This window comes from Camelina sativa, chromosome 5 (genome assembly GCF_030686135.1).
Source record: "Camelina sativa cultivar CO46 ecotype springtype chromosome 5, ASM3068613v1".
In the NCBI taxonomy this organism is placed as follows: domain Eukaryota; kingdom Viridiplantae; phylum Streptophyta; class Magnoliopsida; order Brassicales; family Brassicaceae; genus Camelina; species Camelina sativa.
Window position 1 is genome coordinate 25,302,237 of NC_141884.1, and position 18,063 is coordinate 25,320,299.

General features: G+C 39.5%; 2 protein-coding genes and 4 non-coding genes across 6 annotated transcripts; all 6 read left to right on the forward strand.

Annotated features, from left to right (window-relative positions):
• The first annotated feature begins 4,128 nt into the window (after window positions 1-4,128).
• LOC147944330 (small nucleolar RNA snoR69Y) lies at window positions 4,129-4,224 on the forward strand. The gene has a single exon (XR_015558599.1). It is a non-coding gene; the product is annotated as a small nucleolar RNA snoR69Y (small nucleolar RNA).
• A 108-nt stretch (window positions 4,225-4,332) lies between these two features.
• LOC147944331 (small nucleolar RNA snoR69Y) lies at window positions 4,333-4,427 on the forward strand. Its single transcript, XR_015558610.1, has one exon. It is a non-coding gene; the product is annotated as a small nucleolar RNA snoR69Y (small nucleolar RNA).
• Window positions 4,428-4,468: 41 nt separating this feature from the next.
• On the forward strand, window positions 4,469-4,548 carry LOC147944332 (small nucleolar RNA snoR53Y). The gene has a single exon (XR_015558824.1). It is a non-coding gene; the product is annotated as a small nucleolar RNA snoR53Y (small nucleolar RNA).
• A 65-nt stretch (window positions 4,549-4,613) lies between these two features.
• On the forward strand, window positions 4,614-4,689 carry LOC147944333 (small nucleolar RNA snoR53Y). Its single transcript, XR_015558823.1, has one exon. It is a non-coding gene; the product is annotated as a small nucleolar RNA snoR53Y (small nucleolar RNA).
• A 5,438-nt stretch (window positions 4,690-10,127) lies between these two features.
• Window positions 10,128-13,069, forward strand: LOC147944334 (uncharacterized). Its single transcript, XM_087452791.1, has 6 exons — window positions 10,128-10,828; window positions 11,418-11,550; window positions 11,663-11,950; window positions 12,029-12,256; window positions 12,344-12,728; window positions 12,870-13,069. Exons 1-5 carry the CDS (start codon window positions 10,290-10,292, stop codon window positions 12,686-12,688), a joined length of 1,533 nt encoding a protein of 510 aa, XP_087308917.1. The 5' UTR covers window positions 10,128-10,289; the 3' UTR covers window positions 12,689-12,728; window positions 12,870-13,069.
• Window positions 13,070-13,588: 519 nt separating this feature from the next.
• Window positions 13,589-14,110, forward strand: LOC147944335 (uncharacterized). Its single transcript, XM_087512542.1, has 2 exons — window positions 13,589-13,615; window positions 13,745-14,110. Exons 1-2 carry the CDS (start codon window positions 13,589-13,591, stop codon window positions 14,108-14,110), a joined length of 393 nt encoding a protein of 130 aa, XP_087368668.1.
• The last annotated feature ends 3,953 nt before the right edge of the window (window positions 14,111-18,063 follow it).

Genomic DNA, 18,063 nt, shown 5'->3' on the forward strand with positions numbered 1-18,063 from the left:
AGAATTTTAGGCGAAGTTTGTCTCCTTTACATGCTGAAGTTGAAGCGTTCCTTTGGACGATGCAATGCATGATCGGCCATGATCTCAGAGAGGTGGCGTTCTACACAGACTGTTCAGATTTGGTGAAGATGGTGTATTCTCCTTCCGACTGGCCAGCGTTCTCGGCATATCTCAATGACATCAAGATTGATAGGGAGGAATTTTCTTTTTTTTCTCTTTATCTTTAGTTTCAAGAAATGCTAATGTAAGTGCGGATTCTTTGGCACGCCAAGCGCGTACATTTCCGCATCATGTTCTGTTTGTAAACAATTTCCCACCCAATTGACTCGTTTGAGCTGATCTGTTGTTGAGAAGAAAAAAAAGATTTATTTTCTTAATTAAACATTTAGTCAAGTAAAATATGAATAAAACAATTAGTTTACTTTTACTTTTACTTTTAAATTGTAGTATATAGATACTTAAAATCGAATTTTTCTTTTTTTGAAAAATGTATAGATGATTAGTGACATATGGTGGTAAAGAGTTTTATAGCAATAAGATATAATAATATTAGAATATTAAATATGAATAATGACATATAGTGGTAACATATTTTCTGATGATTAAAAAGATTAATACAATCAAACGACAAGGAATTCAACCGACAACCTATTGTTTACCTCTATGGGTTGCACATAAAGAAGAACTGCATTGAACTTGCAAAAGTAGAAATTTCGTGAGAAAGATATAAAACGTAAATGAGATCTAGCGATTCATGGAGTCATTAGAAAGTTTCTTTTGATATGTAGCTGACATGACGTAGACTAGAGTTGCAAAGAAATCAAGGAAACAAATATCACGCGATGGAGCTATATTGTGCGAAGGATTTAGATCAATATGAATATAAATTTAATTATAATAAATTTAGTGTTACACATATAATTTATCATTTCATTATTTGCTAACATTATCAATATTAGATATATTAAATTGAGTAATTTATGGTAATGTAGAGAACAAATTATTTTGCGGTAAACTGTGGGTTAAATCCCATAATTAACAGTCAAATACAATTATAATCTTATAATAAACAAAACTAACACATAAATATAACTTAAAATTTGATCTATCTTAACATTTTTGAAGTACAAATTTGTGTCATCTTTTCTTTTTTCAAAACGGGTCGGTTTTAAATCAAACAAACAAACCCGATTGCACTAATCAGATCATGCTTTAAATCCTTATTAATAATATCCTAGATAATCCTTATCTAAGAACATCCTAAATAATCCTAAATTAATTGCAGTAGTTAATTATAGAAATATATTCCAAAATAAACGTATATGTAAATATATCTACCGAAAATCAGACATTTAATCAAATGAAATCTTTAATCGAGAATTTTTATCCCTAAATTATCTCTACTTCAATGCTAATTTTTCTTCAAAAAAATTAGCAGCTTTTTACATTATTCCAAAATAATAGAAACAATAATATTCTCTCCAATCAATTCAACCAAACAATTATTTGTTTGATTTCGATACTCTTTCACTACCATCGACTTGGTCGGGATTTTTTTCCATTTCGTTTCTCCCATCGACTTGGTCAGTGATCTATCATTACAATAATGTATGACCACCATGGAAAAAACCTCGGCTCCGCCCTTATCCCTTATGGAAAGAACCTTGCGTCCAACCTCTTCCACCATGGAGAGAACTTTGGCTCTGCCTTCCTCCCTTGGGGAGATAACTTTGCGTCTAACCTCCTCCACCTTCCTCCCTTGGGGAGATAACCTTGTGTCCAACCTTCTCTACCATAGAGAGAACCTCGGCTCTGCCCTCCTGAACATGTTTACGTCATTTTGTTTATCTCAAAATGGCTTGCTCCGACAACAAATGAAAGTAAAAACCTTTTTCTAACGTCACAAAATCTTATGATAGTAATTAATGTTAAATTTTTCAATGTATTCATTTCAATGTATTCATGGAAGTGTCTTTGATACAGAATGTAGCATCTGTCTTAACGCCTCGACCGCCACCTTGCTTAGTCAGCCCATGTCCACTCTCAGTCTATGGGTCCACCTTCCTAAGTGGGCTTTACATCTATTCCCGGCCCGTGGACCCACCCATATTCGATAGGCGGTTTGTTACGTTTGGGAGACTTTAAAAACTTATTTACTGACCCTACAAATCAACAAATAATTTTTTCCTGTCTTTTGTCTTCACTCACACAGTCCCGACAATTACTTCTAGGAAGGTAACCCATGATGAAATTCTCTCAGGACCCTTGATTAGAAAAATATGTGCATTTTGGTGATATATGTGACCAAATCAATTCTTTTAAACCTTTCCGCAAACGATGGTGTCACAGTCTTCGAGCTTCTATGGATCTATCAACAATGATTTATGTCTTTCTAATCTATCTATCAATGTTTGTTGTAAGTTTGTGTTTGATTACCTTATTTTATCTATCCATCAGGTTAATGAGCTTCTACTTGTTATCTCCATTTGGGATTGAATGAATAATGTTAACAATTATGTTTGCAAAAATAAAAAGTTTATGACCAACCAATCAAGGTTAAGAAATTATAAGAAAATTAATTTGACATAATAAAAAAACAATAGAAAATTATAAGCACGATAATATATGAATCTCAATAATTCAAAGATGAAAATATAAATTAAATAAAATAATTTAAAAATACTATAATAAATTTTAAAATACAGTATTAGGAAAAGAAGATGCACATATTAATCATATTAATCTTACATATTCCCAACTGAAAAAGGAGAAAGTAGGAGAAAATTTTGGTTTAAAAAAATAAGAAAAATTTACCCTCCCATTAAAAAAAAATCCCGATTAAACAAAGTTGAAAACAGTGTTTTTGAATAAACTATTTAAATATGAGATGATCTATGTTTATAGAAGTGAGTTCTTACAAAATTTGGAATTAATAATTTACTGTTTATTTTCCTTAATCATTTTTCTATTTTTTTGTAAAACTAATAACCCAAAATAACAAATAAGTAAATAATATTATAATTTTGAATTTTATAAAATATATATAGATAATCTCTTTATAAATATTTTAAAAAACTTTGTATTGTTAAATAGATTATGTAATTTTTGATAATTATCTTTTTACATTAATAATATTTTTAATAAAATATTTTATTTTTGGTGTAATCAAATTTCTCCTATTAAATATTACTTTTACACATGTCAAAATCTAAGATTGATAACTTGACGACACATGTTAAAATTTTGTTAATGACTAACTTTCAAAACCCAACTTTCTATAATAAGATATTCGAATTTATAATGAAATATTCTAATTAATTTATTCAAAATGCCCGAGATTATTGATTTATAAAATAAACAAAAAAATAAAAGAAATAGACATGTGGTGTACACGGGATAAATCCTAGTTTTATTTTAATCACCGCTAAATCTTAGTATAACGCCCAACTTCGTATTAGTTATTCTACATGTACACGATATTTCGAATAAGAAATATATAAATACCTTATAAATAATTTGTAAATATCATGTAAAATTTTATTAATATTTCATAAAATTTTATAAAAATATTTGTAAAATCTTATAAGTACTTGTATTGAGTGTCTGAGTAGTTTTTACCATCCAAAAGTATTTTTTAAAATTAAAATAACTTTTTCAGATTTAACGAGATATATTTTTGAAAATAGATAGATGAATGAGACGGATGATGATCTGATTGACATCATAACAAACAAAATTTAAGTGCTACCGGAAAAGCAAAAAACACATAAAAGTTTGGTTAATAGAAGAAGCTGGTAAGCTTTATAGGCCTAACATATCATGACATGGCCCAACTAGGTTTTAGCCCAAAAATAGAAAAGGTTTAGGTTAATGAGGGCTCGTAATATGAAACCCTAGTTTCTCTTGCCGTCTCTATAAATTACTTTTCTATTAACTCCAGTTTCCTCCATCATGGTCTCTCGTACAGGTTTTGATCTCTTTTTTTTTTTTCATTGAAATCGTAGCTTTGGCAGTCATTGAGTTATCAAGTTCGTGTCTCTCGTTTCATTAATGTAGTCTGTTTGGAATCTCAGGTCTCTGTTTATAGTGTTGTGCTCTGTTCTTGTTTTGGTTTGCGAATTAGGGGTTTATTGAGGTGATGATGATAACATATAATCCCAGCTCTATGAGACCTTTTGTGGTCCAGGACTAGAACTATGTTCATTCATATATCTGAGCCTTTTGATTGATTTCAATTCTTTGTTTGATTGGTTTTGTTTTTCTTTTTTATTTTTTATTTTTTATTTATTTTTTATTTTAAGTTTAGTGTTTTGGATTTAGATTTAGGGTTGATGTGGCGATGATGATAACATATTATCCCAGCTCATTATGAGGCCTTTTGTGGCCAAGGAGAATAACTGTTTCTATAACATTATCTGAGCCTTACAACTCTTTTAAGTATTTTTCACATTTGTTATTTGCATATCTTGTTCCCTATGATGATTTTAACTTAATGCTAATGTATATCTGATAAATTTATTTGATGATAAATGATTTGCTGAGGGAACTTAGCTTTTATTATTAAGTGTTTTTTGGTTTTTGGATATGACTATTTTTTCACTGGTGGTTAAAGGATTCCCTATGATGGTATCAACCATGCTAATACTGATTGTCTTGTGACTGAATCAATGTTATGTGTCTGAGGGAATCTATTAAGAATTTTCTACTGTTTTTGTTTTAGGTGTAGTCGTCTCTTTCATAATATAAACATTGACTACGCCTCATAGTTTACTTGGTGATAGTGAAGTCTTTGTATATTGAGAACATTGACATGGAGGAAACTAAAAGAACTGAACACGGCCAAACACAAAATTGAGAGTAATGATTAAGTCGGTTATCTGGTCATGAGTGTAAACTTTGCTGATAAATTCAGGTGAATTAGTTGGATGTTAATGCGAATGCCACGCTGACAATTTCCAGCGTTTTGCTTAAAATATCGAAACTTTGATCAGACATTGTAATCTTTTGGTTCTTTCATTTTAGGTGTTCATGTTTGTTGTTGATTTTGTCTTCTTCACCTTGATCTGTCCACAAAAAGCCCATTTATAAAATATTAATTGAAATTATATATAACCGAAGGCGCATGTTTGTGTTTCAATTCAGAAAATGAAGATGAGAACCATTGATTAAACTATGAAACACAGGATAAAGACATAATTATTGAACACATAACTCCATTGTCGTACTAACGTCCTTTACCTCCTGGCCGTGAAGTACTAGGTTTTACATAACCCCTGTTTTTGTCGAAGACCTTTTGATCCAAAACACCGTTGACTATTTCTTTTTCAACCAAACATAACGTGAAATTTGAAATCTTACTTGTGTTTAGCGATTTGCAAACGTCAGGTATATCAGCCGAGACTTTGATTGGTGGTGCAAAGAGCAAGAGAGTAATCAAAGTTATTAACCGAACCACCTACATTTTTGTTTTTGGAATTTATGTTTTAACAACTCGTGTATTTTTATATAGGTAGAGAACATGCACAAAGGTTAAGGTAACTGACATAGTAAGATGCGAATTTTAAAGTAAACGAATACTGATTATGATTCATTAACCACCACCGACAGCCCAAAAGAAACGTATTCAACTAGTTTTCATAGGGCTCACCTTTTACCGCACCTCTCTTAAGTCGGTCTATACACCATCTCCGGCTCCTCGCAAGCTCGCGAGTTGCCGCCCACATATCTCCCGGTGTTTTGGAAACCCCAATCCGATCCATAGGGAGGATTTTCTTTGTGTCGTAACTCAGTTAACTCGATCAAAGGGTCGAGAGTTACCACCGAGATTGAAAACCCTGCTCCAATCCTGATTATGCGAGCTTTCCGGAATAATGATAGACACGGGGAGCTCGGTCGATCTCTTGTTTTACGACGCCTTTAAACGAATAGGCTATCCTGATTCCAAATTAAAAGGGTCCAAAACCCCACTTACCGGGTTCGCCGGTGATACAACTTTAGCCAAGGGCACCACCCAGTTCATAGTAGAAGTCCCGCGCCCTTCAACGCCATCCTTGGCAGACCATGGTTGTATGGGATGAATGCAATCCCATCAACATACCACCAATGCGTTAAGTTCCCATCTCGGGGTGGGATCGCAACTATCTATGGTAGCCAACACACCTCTAGACAGTGTTATAGAGGCAGCTACGACTTAATTAAGAAGTCCGCTCAATAGCAATTAATGATCGGCGGCGAACTCGAAGCTCGCCAGCTCGTAGGCCATAAAGACCCCGTTGCCTGCGGACCCATAATGACCAAGGATGACCAAGTTCCGATTGCGGATGGTCATCTTGACCGATGCGTCAGGATCGGGGCCGACCTGAACGCCAATACTAGAAATGATCTGGTCCGATTCTTGGGTCAGAACTGCGACCCCTTTGCTTGGTCCTCGTCGGACATAAAAGGAATCGACATTAACGTTACCTCTCATCAGCTCAACTTCGACCCCACCTACAAACCGGTTAAACAAAAGCGTCGCAAGCTCGGCCCCGAAAGGGCTAAAGTAGTGAACGACGAAGTGGATCGACTGCTGAAAATTGGATCTATCCGCGAAGTCCAGTACGCCAAATGGCTGGCCAACCCCGTCGTAGTAAAAAAGAAAAATGGGAAATGGCGGATCTGCATCTATTTCAAAGATCTCAACAAAGCTTGTCCGAAAGACAATTACCCCTTCCTTATATCGACCGATTGGTCGAAGAAACCGCCGGACACAAGATCTTGTCCTTCATGGACGCCTTCTCGGGGTATAATCAGATTCTGATGGACCCCGCTGATCAAGAAAAAATCGCTTTCATTACTGATCGGGGTACCTACTGCTACAAAGTAATGCCCTTCAGACTTAAAAACGCTGGAGCAACCTACCAGAGGTTAGTCAAAAAGATGTTCGCCGAACACCTTGGAAAAACCATGGAGGTTTACATCAACGACATGCTCGTCAAGTCAATGCGCGAGTAGGACCACATTTACCAGCTCAAAGAATGTTTCAAAATATTGAACCAATACAGGATTAAACTCAACCCGACCAAATGCACATTTGGCGTCGCGTCCGGCGAATTCCTGGGATACGTGGTCACGGAACGCAGAATCAAAGCGAATCCAAAACAGATTGCTACCTTCCTCGAGATGCCTTCTCCAAAGACAACCTGGGAACAATAAAGATTGACAGCGCGAATAGCCACCCTGAACCGATTCATCGCGCGGTCCACAGACCCATACCTCCTGTTTTACCAGTTGCTGAAAGGTAACCAGAAATTCGAGTGGGATGACAAGTGTGAGGAAGCATTCTGGGAATTGAAAAAATACCTCACCGAGCCTCCCGTCCTCTCGAAGCCAGCGGACGGAGAGAACACCTCTTCCTTTACATCGCCGTCTCCGACTCCGTGGTGAGCGGGGTACTGGTGCGAGAACACGAAGGAGAGCAGAAACCTATTTACTACGTTAGCAAAACCCTGGTCGACGCTGAAACACGGTACCCCGCCATGGAAAAACTAGCCCTAGCCTTGCAAGTTACGCCCTTATTTCCAGTCACACACAATCGTGGTGATGACGTCTCAACCTATTCGGTCAATCCTCCATAGTCCCAGCTAATCCGACAGACTAGCTAAATGGGCTATAGAACTCAGCGAGTATGATATCGAGTACCGACCTAGGACCTGCGCCAAAGCGCAAGTCCTCGCTGATTTTGTAATCAGGCTCGCCGTGACCAACGAATGCACCGAGAGCCACTCCAAGAGGTGGTCCCTGTATGCGGACGGAGCATCATCTAGGCAGAGATGCGGGATCAGAATTTGATTCGTATCCCCGACCAATGAAATCATGGAACAATCCTTCCAGCTTGGGTTTGCAGCCTCAAATAACGAAGCCGAGTACAAAGCCTTAGTAGTCGGACTCCGGCTAGCATTAGGTTTAGGAGTTAAGGAGCTCAATTCGACGGAAACTACGATACAAACTGCGAACGAATGGACGCTTACCTCCGAATCGTTCGGTCACTGGCAGAACAATTTTCATCGTTTGAACTCACCTAAATTCCTCGGGGAGAGAACTCAGCCACCGACGCCCTCGCCGCGCTGTCTTCCACCTCTGACCCCTCGGTCAAACGAGTCATACCCGTTGAAGGCATACACGAGCCTAGTATCTCCATCCCCGTCAAAGCCCACAACGTCCACCATGTCAAAGTCGATACCGGCCCCGACGAGGAAGAACTCAAACAGGCACCTGACCAGGATGACGTGCTCCTAGACGACAATATCTCTGGAGACGAGCACGAGACAGAACCAGGAACGGACCGGCGGATCCCGATACGCGAGTACATCACAGACAGAACAACCCCTAAGGACCGATGGCATGCGCGTAAGATCAAAGCACAAAGTGCGAGGTTCTGCCTCATCGGCGAAGAGCTGTATAAGCGATGCATCTCTGGACCATATCTTAGATGCTTACACAGGGATGAAACCCCAAGCATCATAGAAGAGGCTCACGAGGGACGGTCATTGGCCCTCAGAATAAAACGGCAGGGATATTTCTGGCCGACCATGCTCGCGGATTGCGACGCACACGCCAAAAAATATGACAGATGTCAATGTCATGCACCCATGATCAACCAGCACGCCGAGCTGATGAGCTCAGTCTCCGCCCCTTACCCCTTCATGCGGTGGTCGATGGACGCCATCAGACCTCTCGAACAGTCAGGAAGACGACGTGTTACTAACCTTTTGGTTGTAACCGATTACTTCACTAAGTGGATCGAAGCCGAGTCCTACCAGTCTCAATACAAGAAAATAGTCGATTAGCGACTACAAGTAGCGACTACATTTGTAGTCGCCAAAAATAATGACCAGATAGTGACCACTTTGCGACTATGTTGTGACTACAGTAATTTAGTCGCCAAACAGTCACTACTTTACCGACCACATTAGATAGTCGTAATATAGTCGTCAATTTAGCGACTATTCTACGACTCATTCGGCGAGTCGGTAAATAGTCACCCGTAGTCGCCAAATAGTCATAAAAAACAGTTAAAAAACGTGTTTTTTCTGTGGGGGCCAACTGATATTGAGTAGTCGCCTATTAGTGGCATAGGTGTAGTCTTTAAAAACAAATTGCATCCATTTGTCATCTCATTCCAACACAATTGTCTTTCCTTCCCCAGAAAAAAAAATGTAGATCAAAAAAAAAAATTTGACTTTATAAAAACTTTTATTTTCTCCAAAAAAAAAATATATATAGTTCTTAAAAAAAACACAATATATATTTATATATATATAATGGCGGGAAATTTTTCATTAGAATTCGAATTAGTGGGGTTGGACCAATTCTCGTTTGGAAGTAGCCAAGATACAGTTCAGAATAATGGCGGTAAGTTTTTCTGTCCATGTAGTGTTTGCAAGAACAATAGATGTCTCTCGGGTAGAAGAGTTATGATGCATCCGTTCGATGCATTTAAACGATCGTTAAGTAGCTGTCATACGAAAGAACATGTCGGCAATATAGAAGGGAAAGTAGAAGAAGAAAACAAACATATGTTTTAAGAAGCTTATCATTTTCTTACTTTTATTCACAAACAATATTTGCATAGGATTTGGACTTATGAATATGCTCTATTTAAAGCATCTATATAGGTTATATATAGAATCTTTTCCTTATTTCTTTTTTTGTTTCAATATTCATTAAGGATTAATAAGTACTAAAATAATTTATGTGAAGATTTATTATTATAATTAAGATAGAAATTATAATAATAAAATTAATTTATTGTTTTTCAAAAAATTATAATTACAAATTCTTTTAATTATTATTATAATTAAGATAGAAATTATATATAGAATAATATATTATATACTCTATCTTAAACTTATAAATTAATTCTTAATCTTAGAAATTATTGAATGTAGAAATTATTGAACTTATAAATTATTGAATTTAGTTATTTCTTAATCTTAAACTTATAAATTAATTCTTAATCTTATTAATTATAAATTATAATTCTTTTTGTTTAAGATCATTTCATTAATTTAGGCCCAAATCTAGGTTAATTACCCAATTTAGGCCCAAATCCATTAATATTTTCTTAAACAAAAAACCCAAATCTTCTTCTTATCTCTTCTCATTCGAGACAAACCCTAAAGCCGCAATCGACACTCTCTCTTCTCAATCTCTCTTCTCAATCGTCTTTCTCTTCTCAATCTCTCTTCTCAATCGACACTCTCTCTTCTCAATCTCTCTTCTCAGTCTCTCGTCTCAATCATCACACGATGCCTGCTCGAGGAAGAAAGAGAAAACTTGATCGTAATCTTTCTCAGATTCCCGGAGGGTCAAGACTACGGCATACTAATCTACCCAGTCAGTACGACTTCACGCCGGCAGTCCAATCTCCTCGTACGCAGCAGACACCTGAAGAAGTCCCCATTTTGCCACGACATTCAACGGAATCCCAGATCCGGGACTATCCTCCGCCTCAACAACTATTTCAGGGCTCCGTTACTCGCCAACCTCCACCTCAAGTACGCTGGTCTCCTTCAGTAGAAGTTAACTACAATCCAGCGACTCATGCAACTCTTCAAGATGACTCTCCGCCTTCTCCAGCTCAACGCTCTCAGGCTCGTAGTCATCAGACTCGTAGTCATCCATCGCATCCATCGTCCCAAGGCAACAACTTCGAAGAAGAAACTTCTACGGTGTTGCCGGAGCTCCAGGAGGACGTGGTTCGGGCTCTAAATGCCCTGCTTGTGGTGCCAGGTCGGGATAAGTTCACCACGGTCCTCTCTCCCACACCCTTACCGAACACCCAATGGTATGATTTTTCTCTCTTATCATGTATTTGTAATGGTGTTTTGTGAATGTTAGAAGAGAAATCTGTAGGTCAATGTTTATTTCGTTTGGTTTATTGTGTCTTTAGGATTGTGATTATGATTGTGTCTTTAGGATTGTGTCTTTAGATTCATGTTTATTTCGTTTATTATGATTTCGTTTGGTTTATTGTGTCTTTAGGATTGTGTCTTTAGATTCATGTTTATTTTGTTTGGTTTATGTTTATTTCGTTTGGTTTATTGTGTCTTTAGGATTGTGTCTTTAGATTCATGTTTATTTCGTTTGGTTTATTGTGTCTTAAGGATTGTGATTATGATAACGAGAGTAAGTTTATTATGATTTCGTTTGGTTTATTGTGTCTTTAGGATTGTGTCTTTAGATTCATGTTTGTGTATTCATTGCTTGTGTATTATGATATATTGCTTGTGTATTGAGATTCATGTTTATGTTTACTGATTGAAGTATAGATTGTGTTCATGCATCAAACCGTAGAAACTTTTTTGTGAATGTGCGTATGCGTATTGTTTCTTTTGACTCATTAACTGATGCCTCTTGTATTGTTTCTTTTGGAGGTTTACTCGTGACAAAGGGTCAAAACTTGTTCGGAAGATTACTAAAATTCTTCTAAACAAATTCGAAGGTCCCTTCTACAGCTGGACATGTGTGCCGCGGGACAAACAAGAGAGATACTTCATTGAGTTTGCGGTAAGGATTTATGTCACATAGCTTTACATGTCTTCTTTTCACTCACAATAAGCCTTATGTCACATAGCTTTACATGTCTTCTTTTCACTAACAATAGCTCCTTTTTTTCTAGAAAACCCACACCTGGGATCCTTTGATAACCGGAACTGTTCAAGCTTATTTTGAGAAAATCTGTCAAAAGCGGATCAAAGACATGGTTAGCAATGTGAGGACTAGTCGAGTTCAACCAAACTGGATTGGAGACACTCTCTGGAGCACGATGGAGGATTACTGGGACACTGAAGAAGCACAACAAAAGAGTAAAACCTACTCTGATGCCCGTATGTCTGACCGTAACGGCCTAGGTCCTCATGTCCACCTCTCAGGGCCAAAGTCTTATCGACAGCTTCAAGATGAAATGGTTAAGTAGCTGTTATTTTGCCACTTTCAATTCTTACTTAACTGTTATTTTTTTAGTTAATCTCTTATAACATTGCAGGTTGAGGAATTGGGAAGAGAAGTCCGACTTGGTGAGGTTTTCATCAAGGCACATACAAAGCCTGATGGTACATATGTTGATCGGAAGGCAGAAAAGATTGCAGGGACATATGAGAAGACTGTTCAAGAGAGGTTGTCTCAGCTCGAGGCAGAGTCTTTTCCTGTGTCAGATGGAGAATCACGGCCACGGGACCTCACAACAGAAGAATATACAAAAATTTTCCTGGAGGTAACTTTTTTAAAAAACCAATACACATTTATAGTCTTGGAGTTTAATTTGTCATCCTCTAACCTCCACTTTTCTCTTATTTTCAAGTCCACTGAGAAGGATTCAAGAGGAACACCTTATGGAGTTGGAAGCCTCAAGGACTCCCTTGTCAATGGAACGCATAAGCAAGCATGTGGCTCATCTACCTTTGTGGCTCTCGAAGAACAGTTGAAGAAAGCTCAACGCATGATAGAAGAACAGGCTGCTCAACTGGAGCGGCTTGCTGCCCATGATGAAGAACAGGCTGCTCAACTGCAGCGGCGTGATGCAGAACTTGCTGCGCAATCCAAAGTTATTGCTGTCCAGAACGGCAAGATTGACCAATTCTCCATCGTGGAAGATTTTCTGAGGGAATGTGATCCGCGGTTTCAGAAGTTTGTTGCAAGCCATTAAGCTAAAGAGACAACTCCAACTCCATCAACATCTGCGTAAGGTACTCTTCACTTCTAGCTCATCTTATACAATCATCTGGATAACAACTAAGTTGTTATAGGTTTCAAATGGGATCATTTCTTTTTCTTTGTACCTTCATTTTTTCAACTTGACAGAACCTTAAGGTATTGTGTTATAACAGGGATCAATTCCAGATTTGAGAAGGATACAAGCAGACGAAGCCTAACTTGGGAAACGATTGGAAGAAGTCTTTCTTGTTGTTTTCTGGATCAATGTTTTTTCTTTTTGTTATCTTTTGAACTTGGGGTTGTAATGAATATGATGTTTCTTTCTTTTTGTTATCTTTTGAACTTGGGTTGTAATGAATATGATAATACTTAAGATGTGTTTTGTTTATGTAATATTAATTGTAGTTATTTTTATAATTGTTCAAATATAAGAATTAGATGTAAATCCAATTAAAGAGAATTTGTAAAACAAAATTCAAATATCAAATTTAAGATAAATCAAAATAAATATTTATAATATAAATATTTATAAATATTTATATATAATATTATTTAAACACATAATCGTAAATTAGTCGTAAAGTAGTCACTACATTTAGTGACTAATTGACGACTACATTTACGACTATACAAATAGTCTTAATGTAGTCGTAAACTAGTCACTAACTTAGTGACTACATTACGACTAACTCATTTACGACTACAAAAATTGTCGTAATGTAGTCGCCATTTGGCGACTAAAATTACAACTATAAATTTTAGCGACTCTCGGTTAGCGACTACTGGTTTTAGTCGCTATTTAGTCGTAACACACCTTTTAGCGACTAAATAATGACTAATAGTGTAGTCGCTATTGGCTTGTTTTCTTGTAGTGTCTATTACGGGGGAACACATGAAGGATTTCCTCTGGAAAAACGTGGTATGCCGACACGGCATCCCCTACGAAATAATAACCGATAACGGAACAAACCTGACATCCTCCGCGGTGCAAAAGTTTTGCGACGACTAGGGCATACGGCTAACTCCGTCAACTCCCCGATACCCCCAGGGGAACGGGCAGGCCGAGGCAGCCAACAAACTGATCTTGCACGGCCTCAAGCGTCGCTTGGGTGCCGTGAAGTCCAATTGGGATGCCCAGCTCCCCGGGGTCCTATGGGCCATCCGGACTACACCACGCAGTAGCACGGGTGAAACTGCTTTCTCCCTAGCCTACGAGATCGAAGATGTAATACCGGCAGAAATCTCCGTGGGCAGTATCCGCCGAGTTGTGTCTCCCGAGAACAAGGATGCGAACAACAAAGCATTGCATGATAACCTTGCCGTCATTGACGAGAAAAGAGAGCAAGCCTACGTGCGAGCTCAAAACTACCAAAATACCATAGCCCGCTTCTACATCTCCAAGGTCCGACCTTGAAGTTTTGTCGTTGGAGATCGAGTACTCCGCAAAGTGTTCGATCATAGAAAGGAGAAGAACGCCGGGAAAATGGGGACCAAGTGGGAGGGCCCCTTCCGTATCACCGAGGTTGTTCGCAATGGCGTGTATCGCCTCGAGGATGAGAGCAACAGGAAGGCTGAGCTCCGACCCTGGAACATCATGAACTTGAAGAAGTACTTCCAGTAAGTATTGACAACAACCGAACTACGATTTGGCTTGATCCCTTTACGGGGTACGTAGGCAACTCGATTCCTCGAGCGCAGCCACCTTTTCAATATAATTTTCTTCGCGTTTGTAATTAGTCCATTCCAATAGAATACAAGCTTTTAACTGCAACCAACCTTGCTCATTATCTCTACGTTACTTAAACATCGAATACTCTTGCCGATCGCGCAAGCTCATCAAAACTAAAATAACGGATCCCCGGTAAACTTTCCTCGGAATCTACCAATCGCAGTCACCTCGTCTATCTTCGATAAACTCATGATTAATCGAACAGACAAAAAAAAAAAACTTACGCATTCTAGGATAATCCGAAAACAAAAAAAAAAACAAAGAGAAGGATTTAAATGCCTTCCCAGGCAAGGAAGTCAAATCTCGGATAAAAGCCCTCCCGGGCAAGCAAAGCAAAGTTCAAAGATAAACAATAACAAAATAAAGAAAATAGGGACGGCAATCAGACGTCCTCTTCCCCCGTTCCGACCTCCGGATCCACTGCGGCGCTCGCGTTGCTCTCATGCTCGTTGCAGAAGGTCGCGGTTGCCTGTTGCTTTGACTTGACCATCCCTGGCGGAGGTAAGGTCAGCCTCGACGGCGAGCAGGTTGCCTTGAACGCCCTTGAAGGAGGCAATCTCACACTCTAGGGACGCAACTTTGCTGTTCGCGGCTTTTTCCCTCTCTTGCGCGGCCTTTAGCGCCGTCGTGAGCTCGTGAACCACCCTCGTCGTGTTCTCCAGCTCGGCGGTCTGCGGAACATCCTTCAACCTCCGCTCATAGAGCGTCACCAGCTTATTGTTAGCAGCCACGGACTGCAAACACACCAAAAAGAAAAACAACGAACACAACACTTTTGTCAAAAAAAAAAAAAAATATGAATGAGAAACTAGACATCCGGGGCAGCCTGAACAAGGGCTCCTCGATCTGACTTACCTTTGCGTGAGACACCATCGCTTTGATGTAGGCCTCCCTCTTGGCAAGGTCCTTCACCAGCGGACTTGACATTTGGCGGTCTTCAAGTGCCGGAAGAGGGTGGCCATCCCAAGATGGTCTTCCACCGCAGGAGAGTCACGAGAGTGGCCAAACCTCCAATGGAACGGGCGGCTCGACGACGACTCGTTCCCTGAAGCAGCAGGGTCTCCAGCGGGGCCTTCGGGGTGGCCTCCTACGGGACGGCTTCGTTGGCTCTCATGGCTCTGTTCCTCGGGAACCCAGGGGGCATCTGTACGAGCTCTCTTTGACAGCGGGGACGGCTCACCATGAGTCGACTGCAAGCTGAGAAGCATGATTTCCCTGGTCGATCCGGAAGGTCCAGCCAGGGTCACGGGGTTCTGGTTGACCTCCTCGCTGCCTACCCGAGTTGGGACAGGCTGAACGGCGCGAAGGGCGAAAGCCAACGCTGCATCGACATCGTTGGCATGGACTCTCCAAGATGGCTGCGTCTTCTCTCTGAGTTCGCGGAGTGACAGTTTCCTGACCATGGCACGTAAGGGGGTGGAAGTCGAAGACGAACTTAAAATATCTGATCAAATAAAAAAAAGGGGTTATGCTCGTTTTTGTAAACAAAGACAACGTAAAAGTGCTACAAGCAATCTTCTTCCTTTGGAGTCTGGTGGCTGTGAGGAATCATAACTGATAAGGGAGGGCCTGTTACCTCTACGAACGGGAGAATTATCCGCACCTTCACACCTAGGCTGTTCGGCAAGGAGTGGCGGGTTTGGGTTTGCAACGAGATCAGTTGGGACCGGAGCGGGAACGGCCTGAATGATCGGGGCGTTGAGTGCTGTAATGATACGGGCTCGCGGGAATGAACTCCACCTGACTTCTCCCCCTCGCAATCTCTCCGTTAGTGCTCGGGTCGTCGAAGTGTTTGGGTGATCTCCAGAATCTGTAACACGGAAAGTTTCAAAATATTAATCTAATAACATAGACATTATACTCCCACCGACGCCGGAGTAACACGGAAGTAAAAATACTTCTCTCTCCACCGTTCGTCTTTTCCAGGGAGCGCCTGGATTATCTCCGGCCCCGGCGGTGGCATGTATAAAACGTCCCGCGAAAGCCTGAGTTGTGTTTGATCTGGTACAGCTGGAGGATGTCGTCCAACCCAAGCTTGAGTCCAATTTCGCGGCCTCTAACGTAGAGGCCCATAACGTGTCGCACAAAGTTTGGACACATCTGGGGTAACGCCATTCGAAGGCGTTGAAGGTTCTGTAGAATGATCCTCGGGATAGGGAATACAAGCCCGCATCGCTCGAAGTATGTGGTATATGCGCAGCAGTAGTCCGGAGGAACAATCTCCAGGGTAAACGGGTCGCCGGGAGATAGCATCATGTCCACATTCGGAGGTACTCCGTATTTCTGACGGAGGTCGGTTAAGTGTTTGATTGATGTTATTGGTGGGATGTGATTCCCCCAAAGTTCGAGAGGAGCCTTAGTAGCGGAGTTAGGAAGAAAAATAATCGCGGAACTAACTAACTTAGGCAGAAAACGATAGACGTTGCAAGAAAAGAGATTAAGGGATTGACGAGCAGAAGAGAAAACTCAGAAATTCTTAAGCAGAGAAGTGAAGAAAGAAATTACCTTGAAGTAGTGGACGAGTGCGCAGTTATGACGAGACGAGTGCGCAGTTATGACGAGACGTGTGACTAATGACTTATAAGTCATAATGATTTTGGTTTTCGAAATCCCACGAATCTCTCTCCTTCGATCTGAGCCGTTCAAACCGTTCACCTTTTCCGTTGGATCTTATGAGAGAGGGGGTAATCATCACGACGATCTTGGAAGCCGAGATTCGGTTTGTTTTCCCCAAGAAGGATCGTGAAACCGAAACAACAAAAGATCCCGCGGATATTCACCTTTCAACCCTCGAATTAGGTTAAAAGGCTGGGGGAGCAATTGTTGGTGTTGGGTTTTGACGATCATAAAGCCCAAAAGAAAAGCCCAATAAGTGGTAATTGCCGTTCAAGATAATGGGCCTGGTGGAGGCCCAGGAAATGGGGTCGTATGGAGGAGATGCCGAGTCAAAATTTGGGAGAGAATCTCAGGATTGCGAGCCGGGATCGTTGGAGGAGATCGAGGAGATAGTTTCGAAGCCGGTTTTCTGTTTAAGTAGTCGGGTTCTGATTAGAAAGCACATATGTAATTTTGAACGAATACAACAGAGTAAATCAATACAAAATCCAGTTCGATTGTTCTTGTCGATTTAAACCGAAAGTCTGCCCAGATCTTATTTCTTAACTAAATCTTTCTAGTTGTTGTTTCTGATATCAACAATAAGTGTCCCATGTTTTTAGAGGATTGCAATTATCATTGTTTCACTTTCAAACATATCCACTCATTTCTTTATAAAACAGCAATATCAATCTATATTAACATTTTGGAAGTACATTTTGTTTTATACCCTTTTAGTTGTAGATACTTAAAAAATTATTTACAATCTTAACCCCTAGAAAATTTCCTAAAATAAAAATTATATCAGATTTTGTTTTCTAAATATTTTACATTCCATTCCTACTAAAAATGTAACAAACTGCAATCAATATTTTATGGAAACAGAAGATATACTATATTAATGACACATTCTATTGTTTTTTTGAAGATATTCTACCTCTAAATTTTTTGCAAACAAAGAAAAACTAGGCCTAGGCATTCGGATATCGGATCGGATTCGGTTCAGATTTTTTGGATTTTGGATTTTTTGGATATTGACACTA

What these genes read in the sequence shown, in the direction of transcription:
- LOC147944335 (XM_087512542.1), top strand. Translation starts at nt 13,589, where the DNA reads ATGAAGGATTTCCTCTGGAAAAACGTG. An exon ending in ATTTCCTCTGGAAAAACGTG is followed by an intron (nt 13,616 to 13,744) that starts GTATGCCGACAC and finishes CGATACCCCCAG; the next exon opens with GGGAACGGGCAGGCCGAGGC.
- LOC147944334 (XM_087452791.1), top strand. Translation starts at nt 10,290, where the DNA reads ATGCCTGCTCGAGGAAGAAAGAGAAAACTTGATCGTAATCTTTCTCAG. An exon ending in CCCTTACCGAACACCCAATG is followed by an intron (nt 10,829 to 11,417) that starts GTATGATTTTTC and finishes TTTCTTTTGGAG; the next exon opens with GTTTACTCGTGACAAAGGGT. An exon ending in GATACTTCATTGAGTTTGCG is followed by an intron (nt 11,551 to 11,662) that starts GTAAGGATTTAT and finishes CTTTTTTTCTAG; the next exon opens with AAAACCCACACCTGGGATCC.